We start from the raw sequence: 13275 nt of genomic DNA on the forward strand, positions 1-13275 counted from the left end.
TTTATACATGAAAATTGCTTTCTGCAGTTTGTGGATATCATAGACTGTGAGACTATTGAATGAAGCAAAAACGGGCGGAGTGTGGGCAAGAAAGTGAGAATTTGAAAACAATCGAATAATTCGCTTTTGCTTGATGTGAATTTTGTTTAAGTTACAGTTATTTTGATCAGCCCAAATAATATTACAATAATTAATGTGTGGCAAAACCAAACTTATATATAATGTAAACAATGTTTTTAAAGGTAGGACATGTTTGAGCCGAAATAAAATACTAGAATATTTGGACACAATATTAGCTATATGTTGTGTGGTGGTTCCAAGTAAGGGACTCATCCAGTGTGATTTAATAGAAGAAACCTTTGAAATTGATACATCGTCAACATATATGGCTGAGTTGTGATATCTTCGATTGCTAAATCTGTTTTTAAAAATAATATAAGGTATTTTGTTTTATTTATGTTGAGTGATAATTTATTTCCCTTAAGCCAGTTGGAAATGTTACATAATTCTTGATTTATTGTGTTGATAAGATAGGTAAAGTCTTTATGGGAAGCCAAGAGATTAGTGTCATCTGCGAAAATTATAAATTTGAAAAACTTTGAGGCGTAAACAATATCGTTCAAATATAGGATGAAAAGTAAAGGACCTAAAATTGAGCCTTGAGGAACGCCGCAAGTTGAATGAATTAAATGAGTGAATAAAGATTGGACTTATGTTTTTATAATTCAAGAATGATCTTGAAAGGACTATGTCTGGTATTAGTTTTGGGGCGATACTCCAATTCAGTATGGAAGGACGGGGCCAATTATGTAATGACTCAACTGTCATACTTACCCCACCACTATGGGGTAAGTGGGACACATGCTGGGGTAGGGGTAAATTGGACACATATATTCATGATATTATTACATTTGCGATTTTCAGCCACAAAATCAATAATCAAGTCATTCAACAGGCGCGTTCAGTAATTTTTGAGCTTGTTGGCGGCATTATATGCAATTTAACTTAGAAATTTTGTTATTTTTTGTATCCAAAATTAATATCAAGGACCACTATCCCACCTACCCCAAGTGGATGGGGTAAGTGAAACACCATACCAAATAGGCCCTAATTTGGTCATTTACCGTCATTTTGCATAATCATTTTGTATGATTTTATGCTTGTAAAAAGCATTCTTTTTATGGTAAATGAAATATATTATCTCTCAATTTGTCCATAATTCTCAGCAAAATTTTTCAAATATTTGGTAATCATAAGTAATAATTCCTCAATGCTGGCCGCAACGTCAAGGTAGTGTTGGTCTCAAGCATCTCCCGCAGCTCAAATACCAAATTAACTCCAATATTGAGCAGTGAAACTATATTAACATACATATTTGCAATGATTTAAGTCACCATTCGGTATCTTGGATTTAGTACTGCAAATGAAGAATATTATTCTGTCGGTCCAACATCCGGGCTTTCTCTAGTCTCGGGCCCAAACTGCATGTGGCTCACGGTTTGTTATGAACAACAGAAACCGACTGTGAAGGAGGCTAAATAGCGATGTTGTTGGAGTGACATTCAATTTCGGAAAAATCGACACTCGACCATGGAATTTAATTTTAAGTTTGTCAGTATATAAACGGTAAATCAAGTAAGTTTCTTCCACTCTGAAGACTTAGAAACGGTTGTTTGATTCCACTGACTATTTGCGGTCGAAATTTACATAACACCAATGACAGAAATCATCAACAAAAATCGAATCAGGGACTTGTTTTCACTCGAACATCATCAACCGGAAGTGACGTGACACGGACTGACAGAATAGTATTAGTGTCCCACTTACCCCACTGCCCCACTTACCCCATCTTATACACTAGTCATTTTTCCTGATGTGCCCACCGGGCAACAACTTGACTTACCCGCTTGTAATCCAGTGGATACCAAGAAGAAAACGCACATCAACTTCAATACAAACATCGTACTTTTTCGACCACAGCTTTATTCCGTCTTAATTTTAAAATACCTACTTAGGCTAAAATTCGTAATAAGCTATTGTCCATATGGCGAATCCACGACGTAACCAGATTTATCGGGCTAGCGGTACAAGTCTATACCGATTCGTTATGAATATTATTATGATCCTGCTTTGTAGCAGTCTTGTCTCGGTCCCAGCCGGTTTGTGTTCCTCCGTCCCTAAACAAACCGTCTAGCGACAACCGTGACAACCCGTGAAATGACGATCGTTGAATGAATTTCCAAATAAAACGGTTTTCAATTGGATATAATGGCTATTGGCGATATCAGACGATTGGCGCCTCAGTAGCTGCTAAAGCTAGCGTACATTTTGCGTTTGTGGTATCTACAAATAGTGGAGGGCCTAAAATGTTAGTCTCGGTCCAAGCCGATTTATGCTCCTTCGTCTCTAAACAAATAATCCTTAATGTGATTGCCTCGCTCCTGTGATACTCCATTTTTATGACGCCCTGTTAGCTATCTTAATCGATTTTAATCAGATCAGCCCTAACATAAAGGGAGTGGTAGGTGGGATGAAAAAAAATTATGCGTCCGTCTTTGATGCTCAACTGACATAGAATGCATCCTTGGCGATAAACTGGTGCTGAGAGCGATGCCCGCGAAACCATCACGTGACTTCACGACGGAAGACCATTTCAGCCACTGGGATAATTTTATTGAAGCAATGCTTTAAGAAAATTCATTGGAATCAGCCTACTAATTCATTGATTTATGGCTAACTTTTTCGTTCGCAGTAATTACCCGATCAAGCCTCCCAAACAACTACTTCGAAAGCCAGTTACGCCAATAAACCAAGAGTTTCCTTAAAACACAGGGAACTATTCGCCAGGACTGGATCTAGCGATGCTCTATCTGGCGATGTGCATCTACCAACGACAATATAAAAAGCCGCGGATTTATATATATCAAAAGAAATTGTAGTTTCATGGCTGACACCATTCTTATTTTTATATTATATTCATATTTAGATTACATGGCGGGCACCAGTAGAAACCATCCCCAAATCGCCAAGCAGGTAAATACCTTAGATTGGAAAAACTAAATGGAATTTATTAATGCTATACACGTATATGTATAATTATGTACATAAAATTGATCATTTTAGAAAAATTATCAAAAAATTTGCATATATCTCAAATAGGTAAAAATTGATATATCGCGTTTAGGGATACAATAAAAAAACAATATCTAACTCGAGAAAGGAATATGGACTAAAATATTTATATGCAGTTAAAATAATCATATTATTTACATAGTATTGTATTATGATACTAGATTTGTGATTTATTCTGATTTTTTCAGTCTTTTCAAATATTTTTTCTCCGAATTTTACGAATTTTTGTTTCTGCCACATCCATTTACCAATTGGCTCTTTGCAATGTCTTGCGAATTGGTTGGATTGATATTGGTCACTCGATAAAATGCAAATCCCGAAAATCTATTTTATTGACCATGTAGACTGGACTTAGGTACCAAAAATAATTACCCATCAAAGATACACACAAAAAGTCATGAATACGTTTTTAAAACGTTATTGTAAAATATTTTGGTCAAACGTTTTTGCAAAGTATTTTTTCAACAGTTAGATAACATTCTGTTAGAATGTTTTTTTGCATCACGTTTTCAAAAACGTTTTTATACCCTTTATATAACCCGACATTAATTTTAAAGCTTTTCTGTCAAACGTTGTTTGTTTGCTGAGTAATCAGCAGTGGCGTAACTAAGGGGCAAGGGGACAACGTACCCCGGGCGCTACCACTAGGGGGCGCCAAATCGGCCTCACTTAAAAAATATGCGGATGCCTTTCCCACCCCCCCCCCACCCCCCGCGTCTAAGATATTCTCGGGTGGGGGTAAGGGCGCCAGTTTTGTTTCTTGCCCCGGGCGCTACCAACCCTAGTTACGCCACTGGTAATCAGTGGTATTCATTTGTTGCAGACTCCGTATTATTTGTGGATGGTGTCATAAATGAAGTAGATACTGCCTTCACTGTTATCTTTTTATTTTTGGAAGACATGCCAGTCGCTCCTGACGCTTGCTTCCTACCACACACCTTCTGACGCCAAAGTTTCCCGGCGCGTCCAGTAAGAACCAACGCCCAAAATATCAACACGCCTTGCAGTGAGTTGAGAATAGTATAGATGTAGTTGAGGATGATGTTGGATACTATGGTTTGGACAAATCCCAACAGCCACGGGAGTCCCATTAAAATCGTTAACTATTTAGAGAGAAAACAATACAATACACGTAAAATAGACTTCATCAGTTGAATATACAGGGTTAACCATTGTTGTAAATGGTGTTGAGCAGTGTATATGGCACTCCTGTTAAGTGTATGAAGATCCCGGGTGAGTACTCAATTGAACTACTTTCTGGGTATTGCCTGTGAAACATAAGTTAAGTTTAATTGGTGGGGGTTCAGAATTGCTCAAATATTCAGCAGCAAAGATTCAGCAAGTGAGATATGAAAGTTCACCATCTTTCGGCAAGACCTACACCATAGGATCAAGCGCAGAGATTCACACCAATACATTTAACTCGCAGTCAGTTTCGAGCGTGGCAAGATCTCAGACTGCCCGAACCCCTCTTGATGACATCACGCGCACTAAAAGTTGTTGTCCTTCGGAAGTAAGCAGTGGTGTAGCTAGCACTCTTCATGTAGAGATGCTATATTTTTGGCTCTGTAGTTTTGATATTTTGCTTGCTATTGGTTTAATTATTTGGTTAAGTTAGTCGACTTCATCCTTAAACACCTTGAGCAATTTAAAAGTATGTCACGTATCACCGTGACTGATTTTAGTAAAGCATTCGACTGCGTTGACCATAATATCGCTATTCCAAAATTAATTGAAATGGGTACAAGGCCTGCTGCAATACCATGGATTTGTGATTTTTTGTCGTTCAGATCCCAATGTGTGAGATACCAAAATGTCATGTCTGACTGGCAACATCTCTCAGGCGGGGTTCCACAAGGCACCTTAAACGGGCCTATTATTTTTATGGTTCTTGCAAATGACGCTGCCAGCATGAACGATCCAAAGAAACTCGCTTTGAAATATGTTGACGATTTAACTGTAATTGAAAACATCAATACCAGAAATGGTAGTACTATTCAAACTGATTTAGACAATTTTGACGATTGGGCTCTGTACAACAACATGAAGTTAAACCCGTCCAAATGCATGTACATGGACGTCTCCTTCATGAAAGATCTCGAGGTATTACCCCCTCTGCGGTTATGTAATCAAAATCTTAAAAGTGCCGATGTGATCAAAATTTTGGGCATTAAGATCGCCAAAGACCTCAGTTGGGACATTCATATTGGAGACGTTCTAGGGCGTGCTAGTGGCCGGCTGTTTATGCTGACCAGGCTCAAAAGATTTGGTCTGAGTGTTGAGGATTTGGTTGCCATCTACGTTGGTTTTGTGCGCCCCCTTCTTGAATACGCGGTGCCCGTTTGGCATCCGAGGCTTACTGAGAAACAACACTTGGCTTTGGAGCGTATTCAGAAGAGGGCGTGCAGAATCGTCTTGGGTGGTAACTATATTTCTTACCAAGACGCCCTCGTCACATGTAAAATGTCTGATCTGAGAAGCAGACGCGACAAGATCTGCTTAGATTTTGCTACCAAACTATATGAGTCTCAACAATTTCGTAGCTGGTTACCTAAGTTGAGATCCGAAGTAGTCAAGGTTCCTCTCCGCAATAGCAACATGATGACGCTGCCGAAAGTGCGCACGCAGAGATACGCCAACAGTGCTATCCCGTACATGGTCAAAAAGTGGAATGAACAGTTGAAATAGTTTTGGCCATTTTGCATTCTCTGTGCTGCGTTGTTTCTGCAGTTATCTCTGCTGTTTGTACTGAGGTTGTTTTTAGATCCGGCTTCAGTTTGATTTGTCATTGTTGTTTATATTGTAGTCTCATTTAATAGTTGTATTTATTTTCTCTAGCCATTGTTGTGATATTTTTGTGTTAAAGGAGGATTTCGTGATCCTAGCATCCTCTTTTTATGACATTTTTCAGTACATATCCACGAAAAAAGCCTATTCCCAAAATTTCAGTTGATTCCGATTTTGCGTTTGCGAGTTATGCATGATTATGTGTATTACACTGCTCCATAGACAATGCGTTGTAATTTCGTTCTGGTGCACCAGAACGAAATTCAAATTTCACGATATCTTTGCAAAACGAATTAATCTGCAAGAAATATTTTGTACATAAACATCATGTAGCCAGAGGTTTCCAGTGATATAAAAATCTCAACTTTTTTTGAGAAAAGTGGGGGGATGAGGCTGTGGATCACGAAATGCCCTTTAATATTTTGATGTGTAAATGATGTTGTAATTCAGCTATTTGCTGCGAGTGCATTGTTTTAATAAACCATTTATAATACTATAAATTATTTGCTATGATTTGATTATTTTTTATGCTTTAGATTTAATTCTTTGCTGTATATATATTTTTGTTGTTTGTCCCTGAGGAAGAGCAGTTTATCTGCTCGAAACGTCGGTTGTATTTTTGTTAACTTTGTCTACCATCCCTGTGGTTTTGGGTTTTTTCTAGTGCAGTAACAGTGTACACCATTCTGGTTTACATTCTGCATTAGTTTGTATCTTGTCTTTGACTTTGTTCCCCACACCAAGTTGGTATACCTGGCTCGAATCTTTCTGTTTTTATATATTCTAGGTATCCTCTTGTATCATCCTTTGATCCTTGGTGTATTTTGTACCTCGTCCGTTGGAGGCACCATTACCTACTTTTTGTTACATCTATACTAACCAAGCAAAACGAAATCCAAAGCAATTTACGAACGGCTACATGGTTGATAATAGTTATATGATAATATCATGATTTGTAATATTATGAATACCCTTTTAGTCATAGTTAATGACCCCAACAAAATGCGAGCTGCTAAAACAAAATGTTGATGCAATGCTTACCTTGACATAGGTGCTTATTTCCATCTTTATCCGTTTTGATGACGTCTTGGTAGTCTTTCCAGATGCCATTTTTCTACGGAACGTTATTACAGCATACAGGAACAGGGCCACGTTGAAAAGAAGAAGCGCAGCTACAGGTGCAGAAAAGCCCCACAAGACTGCGAAGCCATCATGGCCTATAAGCCAACATATAGCGGCATTCTTTCTTCCATAGATCGGAGCAATATCGGTACAGTCGCAGAAATGAAGAGCGACGCAGACTCCGACGATGATTAGAGGTCCACCCCACGCGTAAACCATATATCTTGCAAGGACACCCATTTCCAAGGACTTATTTCGCACAAGGGTGCTGCGACTCATTGTACTTGTCGTAACAAGACTAACAGCGTTCATCCAAAAGAACGCAGCAAGCCAGAAGAACTGACTCACCGCGGCTGATGCAATACAAAGGTTTGGTGGATTGATTAGACGTGGAGAAATCAGAAACATGAGCTGTGCAACGAAAAATGCGATCAAAAAGTTCATTATGACGCTGCCGGTGATAGTGCGTAATTTTTTAAACAAACAGTAGCTGGCAAATGTCAGAAAAGTAGCTACTAATGACAAGATAAAACAGGCGAAAGACACGTAACTTAAAGCTTGTTGCACCATACTTGCAGGTGGATGAAAGTGAGAATAACAAACTGTTAAAGTCCCGTTTTCTCCAAGTTTAAATTTCTCGCTTGGAATGATCGTTCCACTTTCCTTATGGATGAAAATTGTCGCATTACCTGCGATGCTAATCTCGTATTCATCCGGCTGGAATTCAATTTCAGGACAAGGTGTCCTTGGTTCATCGATACAGGCATTCCATAGTATAGACACCGTGTAGCAATCCTCGCGATCTTCCCAGCTATATTTGATCAAAGTTACTGTGTTGTTGATATCATCCAAGTTGACACCATCTTCGGAAACACACCCAACTGTTGCGATATTGCTTACACATGTGCTGTAGCTGTCCGTAGTATAGTTTTGTTCCTGGTTATTACCGTCGTTCAATAACAAAATAAAAGATGATGCGTTACAAAATAACTGTCCTTCAGTTGAAATATTCCTCCATGACAAAAACATCTTGTTAAATCCAGTAACGGCTGAATTGGTGAATCCTTCATTTACAGAAACAATTACTGTATCTGCGATCACTGTAACGTTGCCTATAGCAGCAATAGTTGAGTTACCCTGTTGTCGATTGCTATCACTTAATTGTTCCATCCAAGCAGCCTTGATGCACTCTTCGTACCGTCCGCCAACCGATGTGCTACCAGTGGGAAACACTCTTTCGACAGGCGGTGGATCTACACGCATAGCCACGCACATTCCGTTGGAGAGTCTGTAGTCTGGCGGACAACTGAGCAATCTACAGCCTTTCGTGAAGCGATCAAACACTTCTCCGGGATCGCATGGGTTGTTGGTTCCACCAATGTCAAAATCAAAAAGTGAAAGAAGTTCCGGTATAAATATTCTCGGCTGTGATGTACTGATGATGTTCGGTTCCGTACCTGGCCCTGGCAAATTGCAATTAGTAATACATACAGCAAAGTCACAGTCTAGGTTTATTTCATCCCTCACCACTGGTAATCTTAGATAGTTATCAAAGTACGCGACATGACTAGGATACTCACCACCACAAACTGCACAAAATTTATTCTTATATACTTTGTTTTCCATAGGAAATGGTGCATAGTATGTATTGCAACCTTCTCGGATACTAGAATGACTACGACAATTGGCTACTTCTTCCAAGTTCAAGTAACAGGTACGCGGTAACTCAGTGTCATCTGGAGGAATGACATCTAATATCATTACATCGTGCTCAGTTGAATTAGTAACTCCAAGTTGCCAAGCTTGCAGGTTTTTCAAGTCCTCCAAATTACAGATAGCACAGAAAACATTTCGATATACTTTCCGTTTTGCGCCCGATACGATTTTTTCCTGAACTGGCGTGAAAGTTATCGGATCCCTTGCGCTTGGTTCTTCTCCACACTGGAGGAAAATGTCGTCATCTTTCCATCGATATGATTCGCTGCATCCACTGATCATAAAATATCCTACATCTGTTAACTCAACATTTCTTTGAAACTTAAAAGGTGGCATATGATGCAAAGGCATCGGCGTGCAAGTTTCCTCGATTGTAGGAGCCACACCTGGTGGAGGACAATTGTCATTGGTGACGTAATCTAGACAACAGTCTCCGTATTTGACACATAATGGATCGCATTTACATCCAGTTCGTGACACTGTTTCCTGGGAACATACGGTGCCACATTTATTCATCAGATCTTGTGCCGGGTCTGGGGAAAGATGAACGATAAAATATATGCTATAAAATAAGAATTTTTGTATGTATGTATATATTTATAGTAATATACAACAGAGTAACAACCGTTATATGGAGCAAGAAAAAGAGGAAGACCTCGCGCTAGATGGAGAGGTGAGCTGATCAGCTACTTGGGAACAGCAGCTTGGACAGGAATTGCAGCAGACAGGAGAAATTGGCATAATTTGGGACAGGCCTTTGCCGGGCCTTTGCCCAGCAATGGAACGATATGGGCTGGTGATGACGCATAACTTAAACTGTTTTTTTACTCTTGTGTTTAACTTATAAAAGGCTGCTAGTTTTTGCCATATCATCAAGCATTTTGAGTGAGATTAATTGTATCCTTCTTGAATCGAAAGTGTACATTCGAATACTTGCATATGTTGTAATTTCAGTGTAAATTTTGTGCGGCTCGTGAGACCCTTAAAGAAACAAGACGAACTTCAAGAGTGGCACTGAACTACTTCATTCAGGACCATTTAATTTCAAACTGCTCACCTAGGGTCAATTTTACTAGGGTCAACATTTCACCTATAAATGTCGGGTGTTAACAATGCGTATATAAAATCACAATAAAATAATAATAAAGAGAAACAAATTACCATAATCTTCACATTCCACTGACACAATCTGGGGTTCCTGTCCCTCCTCCTCTTCCACACTCAGGACATTGCAATCATCAAGAGAATCTTCTTCTCCTGTACATTGAAAATCGATGTGCGCAATAGGCGAGTTGGCTTCTGGGAAGTTCAAGTCATTCCATGTGCCTTGAGATTGTATAGAAGCAAATGAATATCCAAGCTGCCGACACACCACGTGCGAATTATCTCGGGTCCAATACTTAGTGTTTACGAAGCTCCATGTACCAGTTTGTGGACGTATCTGGATGACCCTGGTTAAAAACAAGTACAAAAAAAGTACTGTACTTTTTATGTACTTTTAAAAATTGTACTTTTTTGGAACACGAAATAAGTACATTTAAAGTATAAAAAAAGTATAAGAAAAGAAAAGTACAGTAAAAGTATAACCAGACCAAAAGTACATAAAAAGTACAGTGTACTTTATTTAGCCATAGGAAAAGTATACTTTATTTGGCTGTGTGAAAAGTATACTTTTAATACTTTAATTGTACTTATTTCATGTTCCAAAAAAGTACATTTTTAAAAGTACATAAAAAGTACAGTATACTTTATTTAGCGATAGGAAAAGTATACTTTATTTGTGCGTGTGAAAAGTATACTTTTTTGTTCTTGTGAAAAGTATACTTTTCACATTGCCAAATAAAGTATACTTTTCAAATGGCCAAATTAAGTATACTTTTCACATGGCCATTTAAAGTATACTTTTCACATGGCCCAATAAAGTATACTTTTCAAATGGCCAAATAAAGTATACATGCTCTACATATGGCTTATACTTAACATACGGTTAAATTAAAAAAATTGTCTTGTAAGAAATTAGAAAAAAAATAACTATCCTGGCTGCTTTCTTGTCCAGGTAACGCAACACATGTCAAAGTCAAATGCCTTGTCCCTCCCTCCGGGGTACATTATTGCAACCCCTTTAATTAATAATAATAATGTACACTTAATAGAGCGCCGGTATCCGTCAAAAGACACTCATGGCGCTTTGCAGAAACAACAAATGTAGGCCTACAATAATGCAAACAATATTTATAATAATTAATACAAAATCAGATCAATGTTGAATAGTTCATGCATCAAGCCTGGGCATAGGCATTTTGGAACAAATGTGTTTACAAGTTAATTTACTTTGAAATTACACAATTATGTTCTTGGTTGAGCGAACTGAAAATCGCAGGTTGTTCCAAATTTGTGCAGCTGAAACATGAAAAATGATCTGCTGCTGCTGCCCCACTGGTTTCTGGCAACTAGCTGTTTCTTGAAGAAGTCCTTGTGTAGCAGAACAGAGATTACGAGCTGGTGAATATCCAGGGTGAATATACAGTTCTACAAAGTTATCTGGAGCTGATATATACAAAGTCTTGTAGACAACAAAATTCTTTGTTCAAAAGTAGGCCTAGCCAATGCACATGTAAAAACAGGTGTATACAATTATGTGGTTTCATGTAGGCCTATGATGTTCATGCATGCAAGTCTGGCAGCACTCAAATTATCTGTATAGTCTGTACAGTTGAGATGCCATGCAACAGAGAGTTGCCAATGTCTATCGTTGAAGTTATTGAATTATCCAAACATAGCACATGATACCATTGTGTATATTGGATATGTACAAATCCAGGCAGAATTCAGCAGTGTTGTTGGCTGAGCTGTATGGGCACTCATGAATGAAGCTGAATGAGCGTGTAAGCTTACCCAATTATCAGCATTATATGGCATTTCTTGGTGTTCAAAATTTTTTAAACTATAACAAATAGCCTACATAGTACCTTCTTTTGTGTCCATCGTATGCATCAGAAATCCAAGTCATAGCATAATTATATCCATGTAAAATCCACAAAATGAAAGCTCCCATCTTAATATGTCATGTAAAAAACAGCTCCAAACAGAATGACAGTTATTTTTCAAATCCACAACAATATCGCCATGTGACCAATTTGCATATCAGGTCAAATGACTAATCCATGAAAAGTACAAATTAAGTACACTAAAAAGTATACCTAAAGTACAGTTGGTGACCTTCTAAATGTTAAAGTCCCAGAAAAGTACAAATTAAGTACAATGGTGCTTTTGAAAAAATGTCTGAGTCTGGAAAAGTATAGAAAAAGTACATTTCTTGAGGTCCAAAAAGTTTAAGTCCAAGAAAAGTACAAATTAAGTACAGAAAAGTACAAATAAAGTACTTGATGATGGGCAAAATCTTTGGAGTCAAAGAAAAGTACAAATAAAGTATTGAAAAAGTATATTAAAAGTACAAAAGATTTTAACAAAGGGGAAAAAAGTACATTCAAAGTATATTTTAATTGTACTTTTCACTCGAAAAGTACAATAAAAGTACAAAAAAGTACACATAAAGTATACTTTATTTGTACTTATTTTTAACCAGGGGATGCCCCGATTTCTTGTGTTTCCATGAAGAAGTCGAACATCAAATTGCCTGGTTGACTCTATTAGTTTATGGACAAAAATATTCCGATGTTTACGTTTTAATAGATAATCTTAGGCATATACGAAGTAAACGAGTAGAGATCGTGAGATAGCCTACGGTACGGCCTACTAAGTTTCTGACCTATAATTAGCAATAACATACTACCCATGACGTCCATAATACATTGACAAATTGACAAACCTACCACGTCTTACTGCTAACCATACTCTGCATAAGCCTATAATTATTGTCAGAAAGGACTAAAATAAGCAAGGGCGAACTAACGGGGCAATGCGGCATCTGCCACGTCTATTCCATCTAGAAGGACTATATTCACGCCGGAGTCCGTCTAGAAGGACTAGCTCCGTCCGACGCCACTGGATCGAAGTCTGTACGAAATTTGAGAATGTGTTATTATATGACTGTTTGGAATCCGATATTAGGTATTATATCCAGTGATGAAAAAATATACAAAAGAATATGTCATTACCTTGATCACAAATATCTCCCACGAAACCGACATCACAGGTGCAGACATTTGGACTTGTGCAAGAGCCGTGGGCACATGACGAAGAGCAAATAGCTGAAACAATAAAGACGTTGATATAAGGATATAAAGAGGCAAACCCAAGCGACAAACTTATTGACACTATTTGTGCCAACAACACCAGCTGTGAGATTAGCTGTGATAAAGTTAGTAGTTCAGAGTTTCATCAACAAACATGTTGCCGAAATAATCTCGCCGCTGATTGGTAACACACAGCACCACATACAATAGCGAGGACTTAGTGACAAAATTTGAAGACTTTATCTTTGTATAGTCCGTCAACTCAGAAGTACAAAGTAAATAGACCTCTGAAACTGGAGGTATGAGAATAATTATTTCAGTG

General features: G+C 38.1%; 1 protein-coding gene across 1 annotated transcript; it reads right to left on the minus strand.

Moving 5' to 3' along the window:
• Positions 1 to 3849: 3849 nt before the first annotated feature.
• On the minus strand, positions 3850 to 11812 carry LOC140150196 (uncharacterized). The gene is made up of 4 exons (XM_072172201.1): positions 11727 to 11812; positions 9919 to 10208; positions 6961 to 9290; positions 3850 to 4235 (listed from the first exon to the last, which is right to left on the minus strand). The coding sequence occupies exons 1-4, from the start codon at positions 11810 to 11812 to the stop codon at positions 3933 to 3935; spliced, it is 3009 nt and encodes a 1002-aa protein (XP_072028302.1). The 3' UTR covers positions 3850 to 3932.
• Between the last annotated feature and the right edge of the window lie 1463 nt (positions 11813 to 13275).

The sequence above is a fragment of the Amphiura filiformis genome, chromosome 4 (assembly GCF_039555335.1).
Source record: "Amphiura filiformis chromosome 4, Afil_fr2py, whole genome shotgun sequence".
Taxonomy (NCBI): Eukaryota; Metazoa; Echinodermata; class Ophiuroidea; order Amphilepidida; family Amphiuridae; genus Amphiura; species Amphiura filiformis.